Consider the following 18057-nt stretch of genomic DNA (forward strand, 5'->3'; position numbering starts at 1 on the left):
AATTCCACGTGTAATACGCAGAGCACACAAAACGGCTCCGTGAAAATTTTTAATAACGACTGCTGCATCTGTATAACTGTTTTTGTAGTTTTGCTTGAAAATCTAATGCTAATCCTAGTCCAAATTTGTGAATAATTACCAGCAATCTCAGAATTGTACAAAAGCCCCAGTTGTTAAAAAACAAAAAAAAACAATCTATGTACACAATTAATGAAGAAACTTAGCACATAACGGTTTCAGTTGTGAGATAAATTGTAAAGAGAGATGGTTGAAATAAATGTAATACCTTATTAAAATACATATAGTAAATAAGTACAGTATAAAATACATTGTTTATACAGAACCACATTTTCCCATTTGTCTTCATTGTGTTATTGCTCTGATGGGTCAATAAGAAAATAATAGAAATGTAGTAAAGCTACATAAATTCTTATTCTTTTTAAAATAAGATTTGACAGATTTACTGTACTGTACCTATCACTTTAAAATGACAGATTTAGCTTTTGTTAAAGCTCTTGATTTTCACATTGCTCCATATCATAAAAATAGTCATTTATACATACTGGGGGAGTAACTAAACGATATCATTAAGGAAATGCAAGAATAGCGGTTCTTTTTATGTTTTAAAGGCAAGTTGTACTGTATTATGTCTCAGCATGTAATTCAGTTTCATATAAACCGCAAAGTCTTTGTTTACAAACTCATTATAGATAACATTAGCAATCAATAACTATAAATATAAATTGAGTTCTGAAAGATGTGACAAAATTTGAAGCAGTAACAAAACTGGTTATTGTACACATGTGCATTCTACATGGTTGAACAACAATAAGAAAGGCAAATATACTTTTGAAATTCTTTCAGTCGGTAAAATGGAAAACTTTATTAAATGGTATCACAATAAAATGTAATGCTCACCAAAAGTATAAAAATACAGATGTAGCAAGCCTTACTGTCCCTGGAGCTACAGATAAAAAAGGACAAATCTATGGGTCCGGACATGGGCTGCTGCGATCGTGCTCTGGGGGGCCAATGCTTCTGAATAGGAGCCCCCACAGTGGTAATCCTTTAGCACCAGGGCAGGCCTGGTCATGATCATGCAGCTTGCCCAGTTGCCCAAGAATAAGTTTTGCTACATCTGTACCATCTAATGCAGGCCATTTGACTTGTGTTCTGAGGATCACGACATGGTCAAAACTTTACTTTAGTTTAGAAACACACGAATCTACTAATAAAAGAGACCATTTTAGGCCTTGATTATACCAAGAGCTGCAGGGCGACAGCGCTATCCTGTGATGTCACCCTGTGCTGCCGCCGAGCGGCGTCTTGATTATACCAGCAAGACAGGCAAGAAGATTAGCAGAGGAGGCTTGAAAGCGTGGCGGAGGCGTGACGGTGAGCGGTTCTCCCTTATTGGCTGAACCGCTCATGTGGCGCGACTGTCACCGGCCAATAACAAATTCCTCTGTCGCCTCACCAGTCGTCCGCCTTTCAGCTCCAGGCGGCACGCATGCCATAGTTTGTATGTTAACTTTAATTGGATTTATATATTTTGTTTTTGAGTTTTTCTATATTAGGTTTAAGTGAAATGCTGTGAAAATACTTATTACTGCTGCATTTCCCTTCCAATATATATATATGGTTCACTGTGAGTATCATCTACCTGATCATACATACATACCCAAGTACTGTATTAAAAATGTGTCTACATACAGTACCAGTATCTGATTGATATACATGTGACATCAGATAATGGACGATTCTAAAGTGCTTTGAGTATTATTATTCGAATCTAGAATATTAAATAACATTGTGTTCTACATCACAATAGCAATCAACTATCACTTTTATTGGAGTTATTTGTTTTTATCCTGCACATTCTATATATTCACGTAATGCATTGTTGTCCTATAGTTGTTTAAATAAATCTATATTATTTTCTAGCCAATGTATGGCTTTTACTATTACCTGTCCTCCTACAGTGATGGGAGCAGTTACTATATGGAGTTTTCATCCAATGACTGTCTGACACTATTGTCTGAGACTATTTATCCCCAATATTCTGTGACTTATCCTGAGTGCAGTAAATAGGGACTTTAGGGAGATTTTGCAGTCCCCATTTTTCTTTGCTTTATGTTCGGATTACCTCTATCCCTATATGCACCGGTTGTCGTTCTAATTATGATCACATCTAATTAGGTGAGCGGTAATCCAATTTGATGTGTATGCATTTTCCTTCCTAAATCATGGATCCCTACCTCCTGCAGTACTATGATATAGTCCACAGGAGAGTTAACTGCAATTGGAGCCTTCTGTAGATGGAGCTCCCTCTTTCCTGCTTGTTCTGCCGCCACTGACACCATGTCAGCCCCAATGTTTAATCCCCAGTCATGGAAAGCTGGGTCAGCAGAAGAGAGGAAGTCAATTTGCACATCGAGCACGGCCCCCGTGGCACCTACAAGATCACCAAAGGGAGTAGGGACAAGAGATTGGCAAATTTGTAAAAGTTAAAAAATGGCACTAGTTTTCTTTTACATTTTAATACTCAAAATGAAAAAAAAAAACGATAACTTATTTGTACATTCATAAAGAGATTTTTCTCTGTTTAGTGAATGTTCGTGAATTCACTGAAAAACAAAAAAAAAATCCAAATATATCTCTGGTGAGGACCCACATGGTTATATCATATGAAAGAAAAAGAACCCAGTCTTTCAGCACTCAGTCACAAGGATTGTAATGTTGTAAATTTAAAAATATGCGTGGGACTGGGAGGAAATGTCTAATGGGGGCATTTTAAGAAGAGGAGGGTTGCTTGTTTACCCTCACCTCTACCAACACCCCACCCCACACAATACACAAGGGGGACATGTGTGTATATATCTGTAAAAGTAATACATCACCTAGAACATCAGTTGATAGGGATGGACACAGCACAGATCAGTCATATTGTATATGGGGAAAAAAACAAACAGCGCAAACACATATATCTAGTGAAAATAAAATAATCAATTAATACCAACAAATGAATAAAGTCCAGTCCAGAATATATCAGACATAGAGTGTCATTGAACTCCTCTTCATAAAAATGATAAAGTCCAACGCCAGTCGAATAGGTATAAAGGGGGGCTGCTACATCCAAAGGAGTATCACTCCCCAAATTAACTATGAAAAAAAAGCGCACCTCCTAGTGCAATAACTTCCATGATATAGAATAATATGATTTTAATAAAATAGATGCATAGTAAACAATTCACACTTACAAGATGAAGAAATGAACAATTCATATAAAGGTATCTTTTGGTGAACTCGTGTAGTTACCCGGTGTACATAGAGGAAGATGACCGCCAATACTCACTACCGCAGCAGGTGCGTGTAACACCGCCGGAGGCTCAGTGGTGCCACTAATGCTGGCAGCCACGATATCCCGATCAATCCAGGCTATCAGTATAGAAGTCCGGTCAGGTCCCACTACTAGTACTCCCAGCGTACGACCATGATGAACATCCAGTAAACAAGTGTCCATGATAGAATAGAAGCACCATGTGTATGAACGTGGTGACGTCAGCCTTATGCGTTTCGTCGGTCTTTGCCGACTTCGTCAGAGGATTATGACGTACCTTGTCCTACTAGATATATATACACTCTAATGTTTAGGATTTCATTGGTCACAAAGACAATGAGAACACCCAACTATAATTGACAAAAAAGCGCATAGTGACAAAAAGACAACAAACAGGAGATAAAAAATAAAAACAATAAATATGTCTTAGAGCATAACAATACCACAGTGCATTCTAAAATAAAATATATAAGAAATGAATATTAAACATGTAGTACTAAATATTGAAACTGATACTATATTAAATGAATTAAAATAACTAAACACCTGCATTTATAATAAAAATTAAAATATTAATTAATTAATATAAAAGTTAATAAAAGGAGAACCTGACAACCTAAACAATAGTACTAATGTAAAGGTTCTCATTTAACCCATAGGGAACCAAATAATTTGATTTAAAAATCCAGAAGCTCTACCTTCTGGAAAGGAGTCTACAACGATCACCGGCTAGTACAAAAGGAGGAACAACCTCCAGACCCATAATTCGCAAACTGTCAGGGGATTTATTATGAACCAACAAAAAATGTTTGGATACATACAGTAACCCCATTACACAGATTAACAGATTAGTAACCCCATTCAGAATATTTCTTCTATGCTCCAAGAAGCGGGTACTGAGTGGCCGTGTGGTTCTACCCACATAATGGAGGCCACAACCACATGTCAGGAGGTATACTACATGTGTAGTTAAACAGTTCACAAATCATTTAACTAATAAGGGGATAATACCTGGAACAAGATAAAAATCTTTTTTACAATCAATGAAGGTGCATGTGATGCACCTCCCTCTACCACACTTATAGTTCCCTGATGGTTTCAAAAAAGAAGATAATGAATCAGTACAAATTTTAGTGGGAGCCACCATATTTTTAACACTATCTGCCCTCCTGTAGATAATAGTCGGCCTAGACTCCAGACCCACAGATAAAACCGGGTCCCCCATAAGGATCGGCCAATGTCGTCTAATAATGGCTTCCATAGGGCGTGATGACCCACTAAATTTTGTAGAAAAAACAGTACGCCCGTCCATTTTGTTTTTTGACAGGTCTTTGAACCAATTGCCTATTTTTGGACTCCAAAAGAAGACCATTCCGGTCTGATCCTGCTGCCTTCAAAAAAGACTCCTCCACAAGGACACTATTATATCCCTTGGAGAGGAATCTCTCCCTGAGCAGGGTGGATTGAGCTAAAAAGTCAAGTTCAGTGGAACAATTTCGACGTAACCTACTGAACTGACTATAAGGTATATTGGATAGCCATTTAGAATGATGGCTGCTAGTACTTTAGCATGTATGTAGCTATTCATGGACACCTCTTTAATACGTGTGTCCGTTTGAATCCACAGATCCGAATCAATCCTCAATCTCAGGTCCAAAAAAACTATTTCTACAGGATCAATTACCGATGTGAAAACCAGACCAAATGCATTACCATTAAAATGTGTAAATAAATCCAAAATATCACCAAATATATTTAATATATATATAATTAAAGTGTTACAATAATTTCATTTATTTAATATCTAATTCATATTTATAAAAACTCTGAAAATTCAATAACATTTCATTTTCCATGCATACTGTACAGTATATTATATTTCACTATAATTAAAAACGAAAACTAAGGGACATAATCAAAGATAAAACCTCAACACCTTTTAGAACCAAAACCAAAACACAGGCTCAAATTAAGAGGTGAACACATTTTTTCTCAAATATTCTAAATTGCAACAAAAATTGTGGTTTTTTTGATCTTTAATATTCACAAATGTATTAGTTAGAAAAGACTCCACTTAGCATTTTTTTTATTTGAATACAAAAAAATGCCAACATTTGTTAAAGTTTACAAATATGAATGGAGAATATTTGAAAATTAGCAAAACTATGTCAATGTGCAAAGACATTATAAAGCAATATGTCAAACTGTTCATATTTGTGAAGAGGATCTTTAAATTAGATTGACTGCAAACTTGAAAAAAAAAATCAACAACATATTTGCAATTTTTTCAAATTGTTTCTGATGTTTGGAAAAAAACAGATCGCATTTCAACAAATTCGTCCATCTGTAGTCAATTGTACTGTTTGTCTCTGTTAAATAATGACACTAGTTTGTGACTGTTAGTTAAATTCCAGCCTCCTTCAATTCCACTTTGAGTGATTATGAGCCAGTTTCTCACTGTGCATCGACTTACCCCTTATATTCCGTGGCGGATGCTACCGTATACTGTATATATACTAGAGTGTCTTAAATGTACTGACGAAAATCAAACCCAATTCACTCTGCCTAAATGTCTTTGTAGTATTAGTGTCTGTAATAAAAAAAATACAATATATTATTAATATTCATAAATTCACTGAGTTGGGAGTAATTAAATACTATCATATTTAATGTAATCTAGCTACTGCACCGACACACTTTATTCGAGTAAATACCCGGTATGTACCTGGCAGATACCTGGAATGCGCCACTCCTAACCTCTGACAAGCCCCGTTGCATTTGCCTTCCCAGCCTGGGTTCATGCCTGGCTGATGGGCGGCTGATCTGTTAAATGATAATGATTAGGATTTAATAGGCTGCAATGCTTCGCGTGTCTACCAGATGGCATAAATTCATGAATTGTAATGCAGTTTATATATATATACTGTGCAGTATTGCAGCCAGCGGGAATAAAATGCTTCAATCCCTGCTTGGAAAATAACTCAATGTACTCGGGCAGAAAACAGTCACAAACCTCAATACACCCGGGTATACCCGAATTCGTGGGACTAGCCAAGCTCGAATAAAGTGTGTCGCCAGTGTATTACTTGTACATCCGGTCCTCACTATCCGTCGTTTCACTTTACGACAAATGGATTATCTGATGCTTCACAATGCATTCTGCAGAATGGATTATCAGATGGTGGACCAGATTATCTGCCGCTCGCTGCTGCCCATTAACATGGGATTCACTTTGCAATGCTTTCACTATCCAACGCTAGTTTCCAGAATGAATTCCATCAGATACCCGAGGACCGCCTGTATTGTATATATTTCTAAAATTATGTGTTATGTGTTAGGGAAATATTATGCAAACTGTACTCAAACAACAGAAATATTCAGTGTATTATTGAACAGAACTGTGCACATACTAAGACATTCATGTCAATGTTGGTGTATGCTTTTTAAAAAAAAAAATTATCATATGCATTTTAATATCACAAATCACTAATAACTTTTTTGTAATTGTAGGGTTCCCAGCTGTTTTTGCAGTAATATGGGCAGTAGTGCGAGCAACCCTGGCAGATGCAAGGTAAGATATATATTTAAATAGCAATATCTGGTACTTACTGTTTTTACAAATTCCTCCACGGGTTGCGGAATCCGCGGAGTGTGTTGGTAATAAAAAAAGAAAATCTGCAAAAAGCAAATCACCCTTTTTGATATTGATCAAAGGAACTGGCTAATCAGCTTTGGATCAAAATCTGCCAAACAAATGTGCCCATCTCTAGTAAAAAGGACCTTTATAGTATGTAAAAATATACATTAGATCTATTCATTCTCACATTATTCTATTGACGCCTGCCCTATAAGATTTGACGCTCCATGTAATGTTGTCTCTATATGTCTCTTAACACACCACAGACTGCAAGCTCTTAAGAGCAGGGACTTTTCTCATCCAATGTTTACTTTTAATTACTATACATGTGTAACACCCTTTCCCTATCCCTATGGGAAATAGTGGTAATTACGGTACTGGTGCTATTTGTATGACTTACAGGAGTCCTGAGCCTCTGCTAATAGAGAGCCTGGGGTGACGGTGTGTTTCTCTCTCTCTCTCTCTCTCTGGTGCAGCGCCTCCACCTATGAGGATCCCGAATAGCGGAATGGCTCCTCATAGAAACACGTATACATTTATGGTATACCCCAATAATACAACACAACAGATTTATATAATAACTCCTTTACTTCTGTGGTCCCACATTAGGCCCCAAATATTACCCACAGTACACAATACACAATAATAACAACAATAATAATAACACAGACTGCAAGCTATTAAGAGCAGGACTTCTCTCATCCAATGTTTACTTTTAATTACTATACATGTGTAATACCCTTTCCCTATCCCTACGGGAAATAGCGTCACATTGGCAATCAATGGGAACCTGTAATAAAAATAGGTTACTTACCCTCCCTGGATGAAGTCCATCTTCATATTCAGGGCAGAAGCCACGCCAAAACCAATTCACAAAGGCCCAATGGCCACCAAAAAGTAAAAATCAATATAAAAAAAATTATCCAAAATCTGAGATCCATAAAATCACTCCTCAGCCCCCCAAAAAAACTATTCAGGCCCTATGCCTAGTAAAAAAAAACAAACATTTTTTTTTATACCCAAACAATCCAGGCCTCATGGCCAAAACTATAAAAAATAAACACCATAAAAATAAATCCAGGTCCGGTGGCCTAAAGTATTTCTAATTCATTGGCATTCATCGGATCCTCAATTTGCCCCAAAGCCCTTTGTTGGCAAAATACCATAGGTACAAATATTAGTAATGCCAGCACGATGTGGTAGTTAATGCATTATTAATGATCATGTTAATTCCCACATTGCATGAAGTTAAAAAAAATTGCATCTGATAAATGACCACACGTTTGATGACTTCGGTAATAAAATTGTGGTAATAAGTGATATTTTCATTTTTTACCGAGTGTGATTTACTCAGTTTTAACGGTTTGTTATGCTATGTTCTACTGTATGTACTGTTGAATAGCTTCTCAGTATAAAAAGGCTATAATTGCACTACCAGCTGTATTATTAACTGAAAGACGGTAATGTCAAAATGGCTAAATCATTTGTTTGCATAACTCAAATATTTTCTGTTTTGAAAATACAAATACCATTGCATGTGATAGCCTATAAAACTCACTTAAATTGTGATGAATATACTAACATTGGTTATATTTAATTTATTTCTGAAAAGATAAAGTAGTTCTTTCTATTGAAACAACAAAATACATTCAAGACAATTCTAGATGACCATTTTTATTTATTACCAGACATGCACAAATTCAGGAAACTTGAATTTTCTAATATTATTGTCACCATGTCTGACATGATTTATGGTCTGCTGTCACATCCCCAGACATCTCTTCAAAGCACTAGCACTATAATGTTTAAGTGGAAAAAAAATTTCAGCTGTCAAAAATATGTTCTCAATCCTATAAAAAGGAAAATATACACATTTTCAAAAAGAGTCATAAAATGTTGTGAACGTAATAGGGAAAATTGTATCTGAATATAATGTATGTGCTCTTTTCCACATTAAAAAATGTAATTAAATATACTAGGACTCATTTATCAAGATTCCTTCAAATGTATAATATTTGTAACTGGTGCATCTGTGATTACTCAAGACCATTTGTGCTCAATAAATAACCAGGCTTCATGAAAGTTATCTGTTGCAGGGCCTTTCACAGAGGGGTATACAGTAGTTGAACCCCTTTGCTGCCAGATGGACTAGACATTTGTTGCAGAACAATGATTTACAGTAGGAGTCCTTGTAGCTGCAAATAAAGGTTGATTAATGGATATCCGTTTGGACAGGTCAACATAATGGTTCAGAAGATCATCACTGTAATTATTTACGTTTGTCAGAGGAATGTATTTCTCTGGGGTTCAAGACATCACCAATTACATTTTTTTAATTATTGTGACACTGTATATTCAATTGAATAATGTCACTTTGAACTATATCAGTTTGTAATTGTTGTGTTTTTAAAATGACCCGAATAAGATCACATATATTACTGTAAACATAACTAGAAAACATCAATATAAGTACATTTTTGGGGTTTGTAAAATACAGAAAAACAATACATCAATGCTAATTTACCCACAAACACCATACCAGAAGCAGAGACATTATTGTATCGCAAAACATATTTTCAGCCCATTCTATTTTCCTACTCTGATAATAGATATTTTGAAAGTATACAGTGACTATACAGGTTTGTCAGGTTTCCCAATATATTAATTCCGGTCAGAATGTTTGCAGACTGACAGCATGGAGGGATTCATTGATGAAATGTCAACTTTCTGTAAATCGAGCAGGACATGCATCTGATTTGAGTCTTATAAGCCATTACTAGTAAACATAGCAGGTGGCCAAGCTGTAAAGGTCTAAGAAATGGCTGCATCTTAAATAGCTAAACTGTTTTGCAGTGTGTGCACACTTGAACTAAACAAACAAAAGGGTAAAATTGATCAAAATTCTAATACAGTACATGTTTGCAGCAAAGCATCTTATCCTATTGAATATACTGTAATAAGATATTTATTTGTTCTGTATAGAACTAGTGGCACTGTAGACCCGAGAGTAAACTTTTGATCCTCATCCAGCTATCAAAGATTTGAGGATGATTCTTTTCTTCACATAGATGGGGACAGAATTATTCACAGGGTGGGTGCCATGTATAAAAATTGATTTTTTTAAAAAAACGATATTGAAAGTATGCATTACGTAAACAAAAAATTCTTTACAAAAATGATTAGTGGCATATGGTATGTTGATATGTCCTTATACATTTTGTTGCATTTGGGGCATGTTTTCTTATTGTTTGTATGGTGTGCGCCTTGTTTATAAGAATGCATTAAGAATTATTTTCTTAGCGTAAAAGTAAATGCAAGTAGATTCGATGTGGGCCACAAAATATATAAACTCCACCCATAACTCCACCCCATAGCATTTTTTTTGTGTTTGCATGAGTTTATAGGTAGTAGAGGAGGGTAGGTAGTGAAGGGGTTAAACTCCTTCACTATGCGAGTCCAAGGAAACCATAGCAAAGTTTCAGGTTCTGCATGTAGTGCAGGGATTGGTCCCAATAAACTCCTGGTTAGGATTTGGGGTTAAAAAGGAGCCAGCAGACATATTTAGGGAGTGATCCACAACCTACAAGGAAGCAGGTTACCAGATGGTTTATCTGGGGAAGAGCTGGGACTTTCACTATGCAGAAGAACTAGGAACAGTTTGGTTACTGGCATAGTTGTGCTATTTATTTTATTGCTTATCCCACAACCTGATTTTTCCCAGTCTGGGAAATACAGTAAAAAACTATGGTTTGAAAGAAGCTGGCATGTAAACTCCTTACTAATGCTACCTTATAAGGCCGCTCGGTTATATTTGGTGTTACAAGTGGTATAGTACCTCCCATGGTCAGCATAAGGAACACACTTGAAAGATCACCAGAATGGAAGTGGATTTTTATTAAAGTGACTTGCTGAAACCCAACACCAACAACAGCAGCAGCGACAAGAACAATAGCAGATGGTATACTATGGTTGTCCAGATTCCAGCAGCCCGGAACTCTAACGGGAGAGAACCAGGGTTTGGTGCCAAGCTGACCAAGATGCGGCCAGACGATGATCTGGAGGCATTCCTTGTCGCCTTTGAGAATGTGGCTACAGTATTCCTGTGGCCTCAGGAGGAATGGGCAGCCCTGTCTGGTCCACCAGCAAATGTGTGAAGTCCAAAAAGCTTATCAATCCTTGACAACACAAAAATCTAGTTTGGATAATAATCCAAGCTAGAGAAGAAACCCACTATTGCACTCTCTGTGTTTTGTATCAATCCTTGACAATACTGGAGTGCTGGGCTACACAAGCGTAAAGGCTGCAGTCCTTGATCAGCAGGGAGTTGAGGAAATGTACTGTCATGGGAGACCAGTGTGATGGTGAGGGGGTAACTGGGCTCAATAATAAAGTTCAAGCCCATCTGGTTACCCCTGATCCATGTGAGCCAGGTACAGCCATCCAGCCAAGTCAGCGGGAGTCGCCGACAGAGGATCCTGCACCTACAGCCCCTGAAACCACAGCGGAGATGGAGGTACATCAGATTGCGCCGGTCGGGCTGCAATCCAACGATGTCCAGCAGAATCATTTTTGCCAAGTGACCATCAGAGATTGCCAAGCAGCTGGCTTGCTTGACTCCGGTGCCACTGTTACAATGTCCGTCCAATATGGTGAGACCATAGGATTTGCTTACGGGCATAGAAATGCAAGTGACCATGCCAGATGGAGGACCGCAGTCACTCCAAGTTGCCCGGGTATTCCTTGATTGATGTGCTGGACATGGCATGAGGGAGGTGGGGGTATTGCTCGCGTTAGATACTGAGGTTCTCCTTGGTAATGACCTAGGGCATGTTGCATGTGTTTTTATGACCGAACTGGCTCTTGTTGCAGCGATTACCAGGAGTCAGTCATCAAGAGTTGAACCCCTACATTTGGGACCAACAGTTCTAGGGGTCTCAATGGAGGTCAGGCAGGTAAGACAAACTTAGTCGCGACAGTGTGATGACTTACCTTTCCCTTTACCTGTTTCCCTTTCCCCCGAATTTGAGACTATGGGTGGGTGGCCAGAATTAGGGACACAGTTTAGGGAAGCAGTGAAGTCTTATTCCAGCTTGGAGGGCATGAGACTCTGGGCATCCGGTCTGACTCGGACAATGGGTCAGATCGCTACTTATGGCACCATGGGCTCTTGTATAGAGAGCATAGTTCTACCGGGCTAGATATGGTATGGTTGAAGAAGTTAGTGGTACCGAGGGAGTATAGGCAGCAACTGTTACAGGAAGCCCACTCCCTACCACTAGTGGGGCATCAGGGGGTGACTCGGAGAGAGCCCGGCTTTTGAAGTGTTACTCCTGGATGGGGGCATCATGGGCAGTAGTTCTGCCATGCCTATGATGCCTGCCAGTGAGTGGGTAAGGCGGGACTCCTCATGATCCATAGTTTGTCTGGCAAGTGCTATATCGCCACGCTGGTGGACTTTGCCACAGGTACCCTGAGGCTGTAGCCCTTACCATCATCGATGCTAGGGAAGTAGCAAAAGCATTGTTAGTTATTTTTACTAGAGTACTGTAGGTTTCCCTAGTGAGATTCTAACTGATCAAGGGTCGCAATTCATGAGTGAATTGTAACAGTATCTCTGGGATGCGTGAGGGATGAACCACCAGTGCACAACCCCTTACCACCTCCAGACAAATGGTCTATGTGAGAGGTTTAATGGTACCCTGCAACATTTTATAGAGGCTGAAGGGAAGGACTGGGAGATTCACCTGCAGCACTTGCTGTTTGCATACCGCAAGGTACCGCAAGAATCTACTGGGTTCTCTCCCTTTGAGTTCCTATACAGTCACAAGGTGTCACGGGAGACCAGGTTTATCAACAACTTTTTATACCGGGATCATTGATTGAGCAAAGCAAGGAGGTAAAATAAAATGTATTTTTTTTCAGGAAAAGACATTGTGACGACTCAGGAGATTCCTTCCTCTCCTTGTCCCTCTCTCCCGTCTCCTGTTACCCTTTCTACTCCTTCCCACTCCTCTCCTTCACCTTCTACCTCTCTCCCCTTGCCACAGCGCGTTCCCCGCAGGTCTCTCATTCCCACGCGCTCCCTGAGTCCCTGCTTTGATCCTCCCCGCTCCCTCTCCCCCGTGGTAGCTGCTTTACCTTCCCCTGTGGTGCCATCCGTCCCATTGCCTCCTCCTTGCGTGGTGCCCGTGGCGTGGCGTTCCGCACACCTGGTGACGCGTCCGGTGCGTCCGCTCCCTCAGCCCACGGAGGGCACGCGCACACGCTCCGCCAATACTCACCCGGGCTCATCTGCTTCTTCCTCCCTGCCGCTGCATGCCATCTCGCGGTCATGTGTCGCACGCGCGTCCCCCTTCTCTGGGCTCCGTGCTCCTCCTGCAGTCTTCCCCTGCTCCATGCGGTCCCTCTCTGTGTTGCAACCTGTGCGTGCGCATCCCCAGCTTACAGGGGGCACGCGCACAGGCTCTTCTTATCCTGTTCCCCAGGTCTCCGCCTCCCAAGTCTTACAGGCCATGCCCCTGACTGCCCCTTCTGTCTCCTCCTCTTCTCTCCCTGTCCTATCCCTGTCGTCTCCCACTTCTCTCTCTACTCCTCCCCTCTCTCCTATTGGTATGCCCTCCTTTATAACCCCTGTCTGTCCACTTCTTCCCCGCTCTGCATAGTTCCGGTTTCCCTGTGTGTACCTGACCTATGCTGTGCTCCCTCTGTGTTCCTGTGATTTCCTGCTCCTGTGTTACCTTGGATTTCCCTGGCTTTGACCCCTGCTTACCCTGGACTACTCTGCTCTCTGGTAACCCTTTGAACCCTGCTATGCATACTACTTCATTTACCTTTGGCTTCCTAGGACCTGGCTTATACTCTGACGATTCTAACCTCTGGACTCCTGAACATCGGCACACGGACACGACTATTCTTACGGACATCCCCAAGCATTGCAAGTATATACTAACAACTCTTCCAACAGGCCCAGCAACGCCATACCACACTCCGGGCTTGATCCCACTGCTGTGGGTGTGGGGTATCATACCGTTCCCACCTCAGTACTGGGGTCTAGCCAGGTCTGCGGGCATACAGGCATAACATTATGCAGAGCCCAACAAACACAGACCCCCCTGAGGTGGTTACAAGTATTACCATAGAGGCCTTACACTTTGTTAGCGATCAGCTGTCCACTGTCTCCCAGCAATTGGCCACCTTTGCCCATCAGGATGGTTCCACGGCTTCTGCGCCAACAATGGCCACTACCTACGCCAGCCCTGGCCCACGGATTCCCTTTCTATGATGGGAACCCCCTCAACTGCCGCGGTTTCTTAAACCAATGTGAGGTGCAGTTTGAAATGGCCCCCTCTCTGTTTCCTACTGGCCGTGCTAAAATTGCTTATATTTCCGCTCTGCTCACCGGAGATGCTCTTGCCTGGGCCTCTCCCCTATGGGAGCGTAGATGCGAAATAACGCAAGATTATACTTTATTCAGACGTGAATTTCAACTTGTGTTTGATACCCCCGCACGGCGCGAGACAGCCGCCTTCTCCCTCTTCCATGTTTCTCAGGGCTGAAATTCAGCTGCCAAATACGCCATCGTGTTCCGTACGCTGGCCGCCGAAGTACAATGGAATGATGAGGCCCTCACCGCTGCGTACTGGCACGAACTCTCAGATAAGTTGAAAGACGATCTGGCTACCCACGCCCGGCCTACGTCCCTGGAGGAACTCATCACCCTGAGCGTACGCATGGATCAGCGTACGCAGGAGCGACGACACGAGAGACACTGTTCTCGTTCTTCTCCCTCTGTTGTTTCTCACAGGTCAGTTGCTACTCCTCTCCTGGCCCTGGAGGCATCGGAACCTATGCAGGTCGGCAGTCAACAACTCCAGGCAACTTAGAGAGCGCGGCGGCGCCAGAACAGGCTGTGTTTCTACTGTGCTTCCTCGGAACATCATCTCCAGAATTGTCTCTTGAAGCCGGGAAACGGGCACACCCAGTAAAGGTAGAGGGGCTTCTACCGGGTACGGTCTCTCCTAACCCCTCTTCTTCCAAAGCTCTCCCAAAGAAGTTTATGCTACCAGCCACGCTGGAGGGTCCCAACCTCATCCTAAAGGTCGAAGCATTCATCGATTCCGAATCGGGCGGTAATTTCCTGGACCAGCAGTTCGCATTGGAGAATCATATTCCCATGGTCAGAAGGAAGAGCCCAGTTGGCCTTGTGGCCATCGACGGACGACCACTCCAGCCGGCTTTCATCACCTGGGAGTCTATTCCTCTTACCTTAACCCTGGCTGATGGTCACAAGGAGGTAATTGTCTTTGACGTTTTCCAATCCCCTTCCGTACAAATTATATTAGGATTGCCTTGGCTTCAACTCCACAATCCGCGCATTATTGGTCAGTACTCTGCCTATTCAGTGGCCCTTGTCCGCAGATACATCAGCGGATCCTCCCGTGGTGGTGCTTGCTGGTCTGGACTTAGTACCTGCCGATCATTTGTCCCTACCTGTCGTGTACCATGAGTACTTGGACGTCTTCAACAAGGTACAAGCAGAGGTCCTCCCTCCTCACCGCCCGTATGATTGCCCGGTCGACCTCATCCCTGGGACTGTTCTACCGAAGTCGAAGTCTTATCCACTCTCCATCCCGGAGACCGAGGCCATGTCTACTTATACACTACCGACACACTTTATTGAAGTGTGGTCGGTACCGCAAGCCGGGAAATCTCCCGGCTTGCTAGTGGCCGCCCCTCGGCGTGCCGCGCGTCATAGACGCGCGGTCACGCGTCATCGGGAGCGTGCGCCCGCTGCACGCGTGTCCAGGGGCTCCCCGAGGGAGCCCTGGTGTCCCGCGATCGCGGGACAGCGGCAGGGGGTTCCGGGGGACCCGGCGGACCCGGCAGCGGTAGGGAGAGCGCCCCGATCGGAGGGCGCTCTTCCGCTGCTTCGGCGTGCGCCCGTCACACTCGGGCGCGCGCCAGGCTACTGCTGCGGCACAGAACGGGCAAATGCTCGAATAAACTGTGCCACAGCAGTATTCAGGAAAACCTGGAAAAAGGATTCATCCGCAACTCCACCTCTCCTGCCGGGCTGGCTTTTTCTTTGTGAAGAAGAAGGATGGATCACTGAGGCCATGCATCGACTTCCGCGGTCTCAATAAGATCACGGTGAAAAACAGGTATCCACTTCCGCTCATTTCTGAACTGTTCGATCGCCTCCAAGGGGCCTCTATCTTCTCAAAACTTGACTTAAGGGGTGCCTATAATCTCATTCGTATAAGGGAGGGAGACGAGTGGAAAACAGCATTTAACACACGTTCTGGACACTATGAATATCTTGTTATGCCCTTTGGGCTGTGTAACGCCCCGGCCGTGTTTCAGGAATTTATGAACGACATCTTCCGTGACGTATTGGGAACTTTTGTCATTGTCTATCTAGACGACATTCTTATTTTTTCTAAAAATCTGGAGGAACACATTCAACATACCAAGCTTGTGCTCTCCAGGCTTCGTTCCAACCGACTTTACGCCAAGATGGAAAAATGTCTGTTTCACCAGGCTTCCACGGCCTTCCTAGGCTATATCATCTCCAGCCAAGGTTTTTCCATGGACCCAGAGAAGCTGAAGGCAGTTCTTGACTGGCCGCTCCCTAATTCGCTCAAGGCTGTGCAAAGTTTTCTTGGTTTTGCCAATTATTACAGGACGTTTGTCAAAAAAAAAATTTCCATTGCTCTTCCCATCACCGCCTTGACCAAAAAGGGCGCAGACGTCTCATCCTGTTCACCTGAGGCCATTGCAGCCTTTGAGACTCTCAAGAAGGCGTTCGTGTCTGCCCCCATCCTTCGTCATCCGGATACCTCCCTCCACTTTACTTTGGAGGTTGACACCTCAGACATAGGAGCTGGCGCAGTTCTTTCCCAGAGGACTACTCCCCAAGAGAAACTCCATTCTTGTGGGTTTTTTTCACGGAAATTCTCAGCAGCAGAAAGGAATTAGGATGTCGGTAATCGTCAACTTTTGGCCATTAAGTTGGCTCTCCAGGAATGGAGACATCTTTTAGAGGGTTCGAAAGAACCAATCGCTATTCTCACCGACCACAAAAATTTGTTATATATTGAGGGGGCTCGTCGCATGGGCTCCCGCCAGGCTCGCTGGTCACTCTTCTTTTCCCGCTTCAACTACACGATCTCTTATATTCCTGGGACCAAAAATGTTAAAAGGGACGCCCTTTCTCATCAGTTTGCCTCTGAGAATGAGGCTAAAGAAATTTTGGAACCTATTCTCCCGGCCAAGTGCATAATCTCCGCTAACAACTTTGTTGTATTGGATGAGATCCACAAGGCACAAGCACATATTCCCAGCAGGTTCAGGGTACCAGAAGGATGTCTCTACGCGGCTCCACGTTTCCACCATAAAATCTTATTTGGGGTCATTCCTCTAGAGCAGTTGGTCATCCAGGCTTCAAAACGACGGCTGATCTCATTAAACTGACTTTTTGGTGGACTAAGATGAATGAAGACCTTCTCGAATTTACTTCCGCTTGTCCTGTATGTGCCCAGAGTAAAACCCTCCATCATAAACCTTCTGGACTTCTGCTACCTCTTCCCATCCCTGAACAACACTAGAAACACATTTCGATGGACTTTATTGTTGAACTACCTATTTCCAAGGGGATGAACACTATTTTGGTCGTAGTTGATAGATTTTCAAAGCAGGCTCACTTTATTCCTCTCAAGGGTCTTCCCAACTCTGCCACCTTGGTGGACGTCTTCTCCAAAGAGATCTTCAGGTTGCATGGCGTTCCCATTTCTATCGCCAGACCGTGGGTCTCAGTTCATCTCAAAATTCTGGCAGGCCTTCTCTCAAAGATTGGGTATCTCCCTCTTGTTCTCCTCTGGATACCATCCACAAACCAACGGTCAAACTGAAAGGATGAACCAAACTCTTGAACAGTATCTAAGATGCTTCATTTCTGACTCACAAATAACTGGGTGGATCTTCTACCATGGGCAGAATTTGCCATTAATTCCTTGAGGAACGAGTCTACTCAGGAGTCTCCTTTCTTTATCAACTGTGGCTTTCACCCCAGTAGTCTCCC

General features: G+C 42.3%; 1 protein-coding gene across 1 annotated transcript in view; it reads left to right on the forward strand.

Annotated features, from left to right (window-relative positions):
* Window positions 1-18057, forward strand: part of PTH2R (parathyroid hormone 2 receptor) — a 272319-nt gene that overhangs the window by 168892 nt on the left and 85370 nt on the right. Inside the window, exon 8 of the mRNA XM_075608453.1 lies at window positions 6851-6911. Within this exon, the coding sequence (XP_075464568.1) occupies window positions 6851-6911 (61 nt within the window). The remainder of the gene's footprint in view (window positions 1-6850; window positions 6912-18057) is intronic.

This window comes from Ascaphus truei, chromosome 7 (assembly GCF_040206685.1).
Source record: "Ascaphus truei isolate aAscTru1 chromosome 7, aAscTru1.hap1, whole genome shotgun sequence".
NCBI classification, from domain to species: Eukaryota; Metazoa; Chordata; class Amphibia; order Anura; family Ascaphidae; genus Ascaphus; species Ascaphus truei.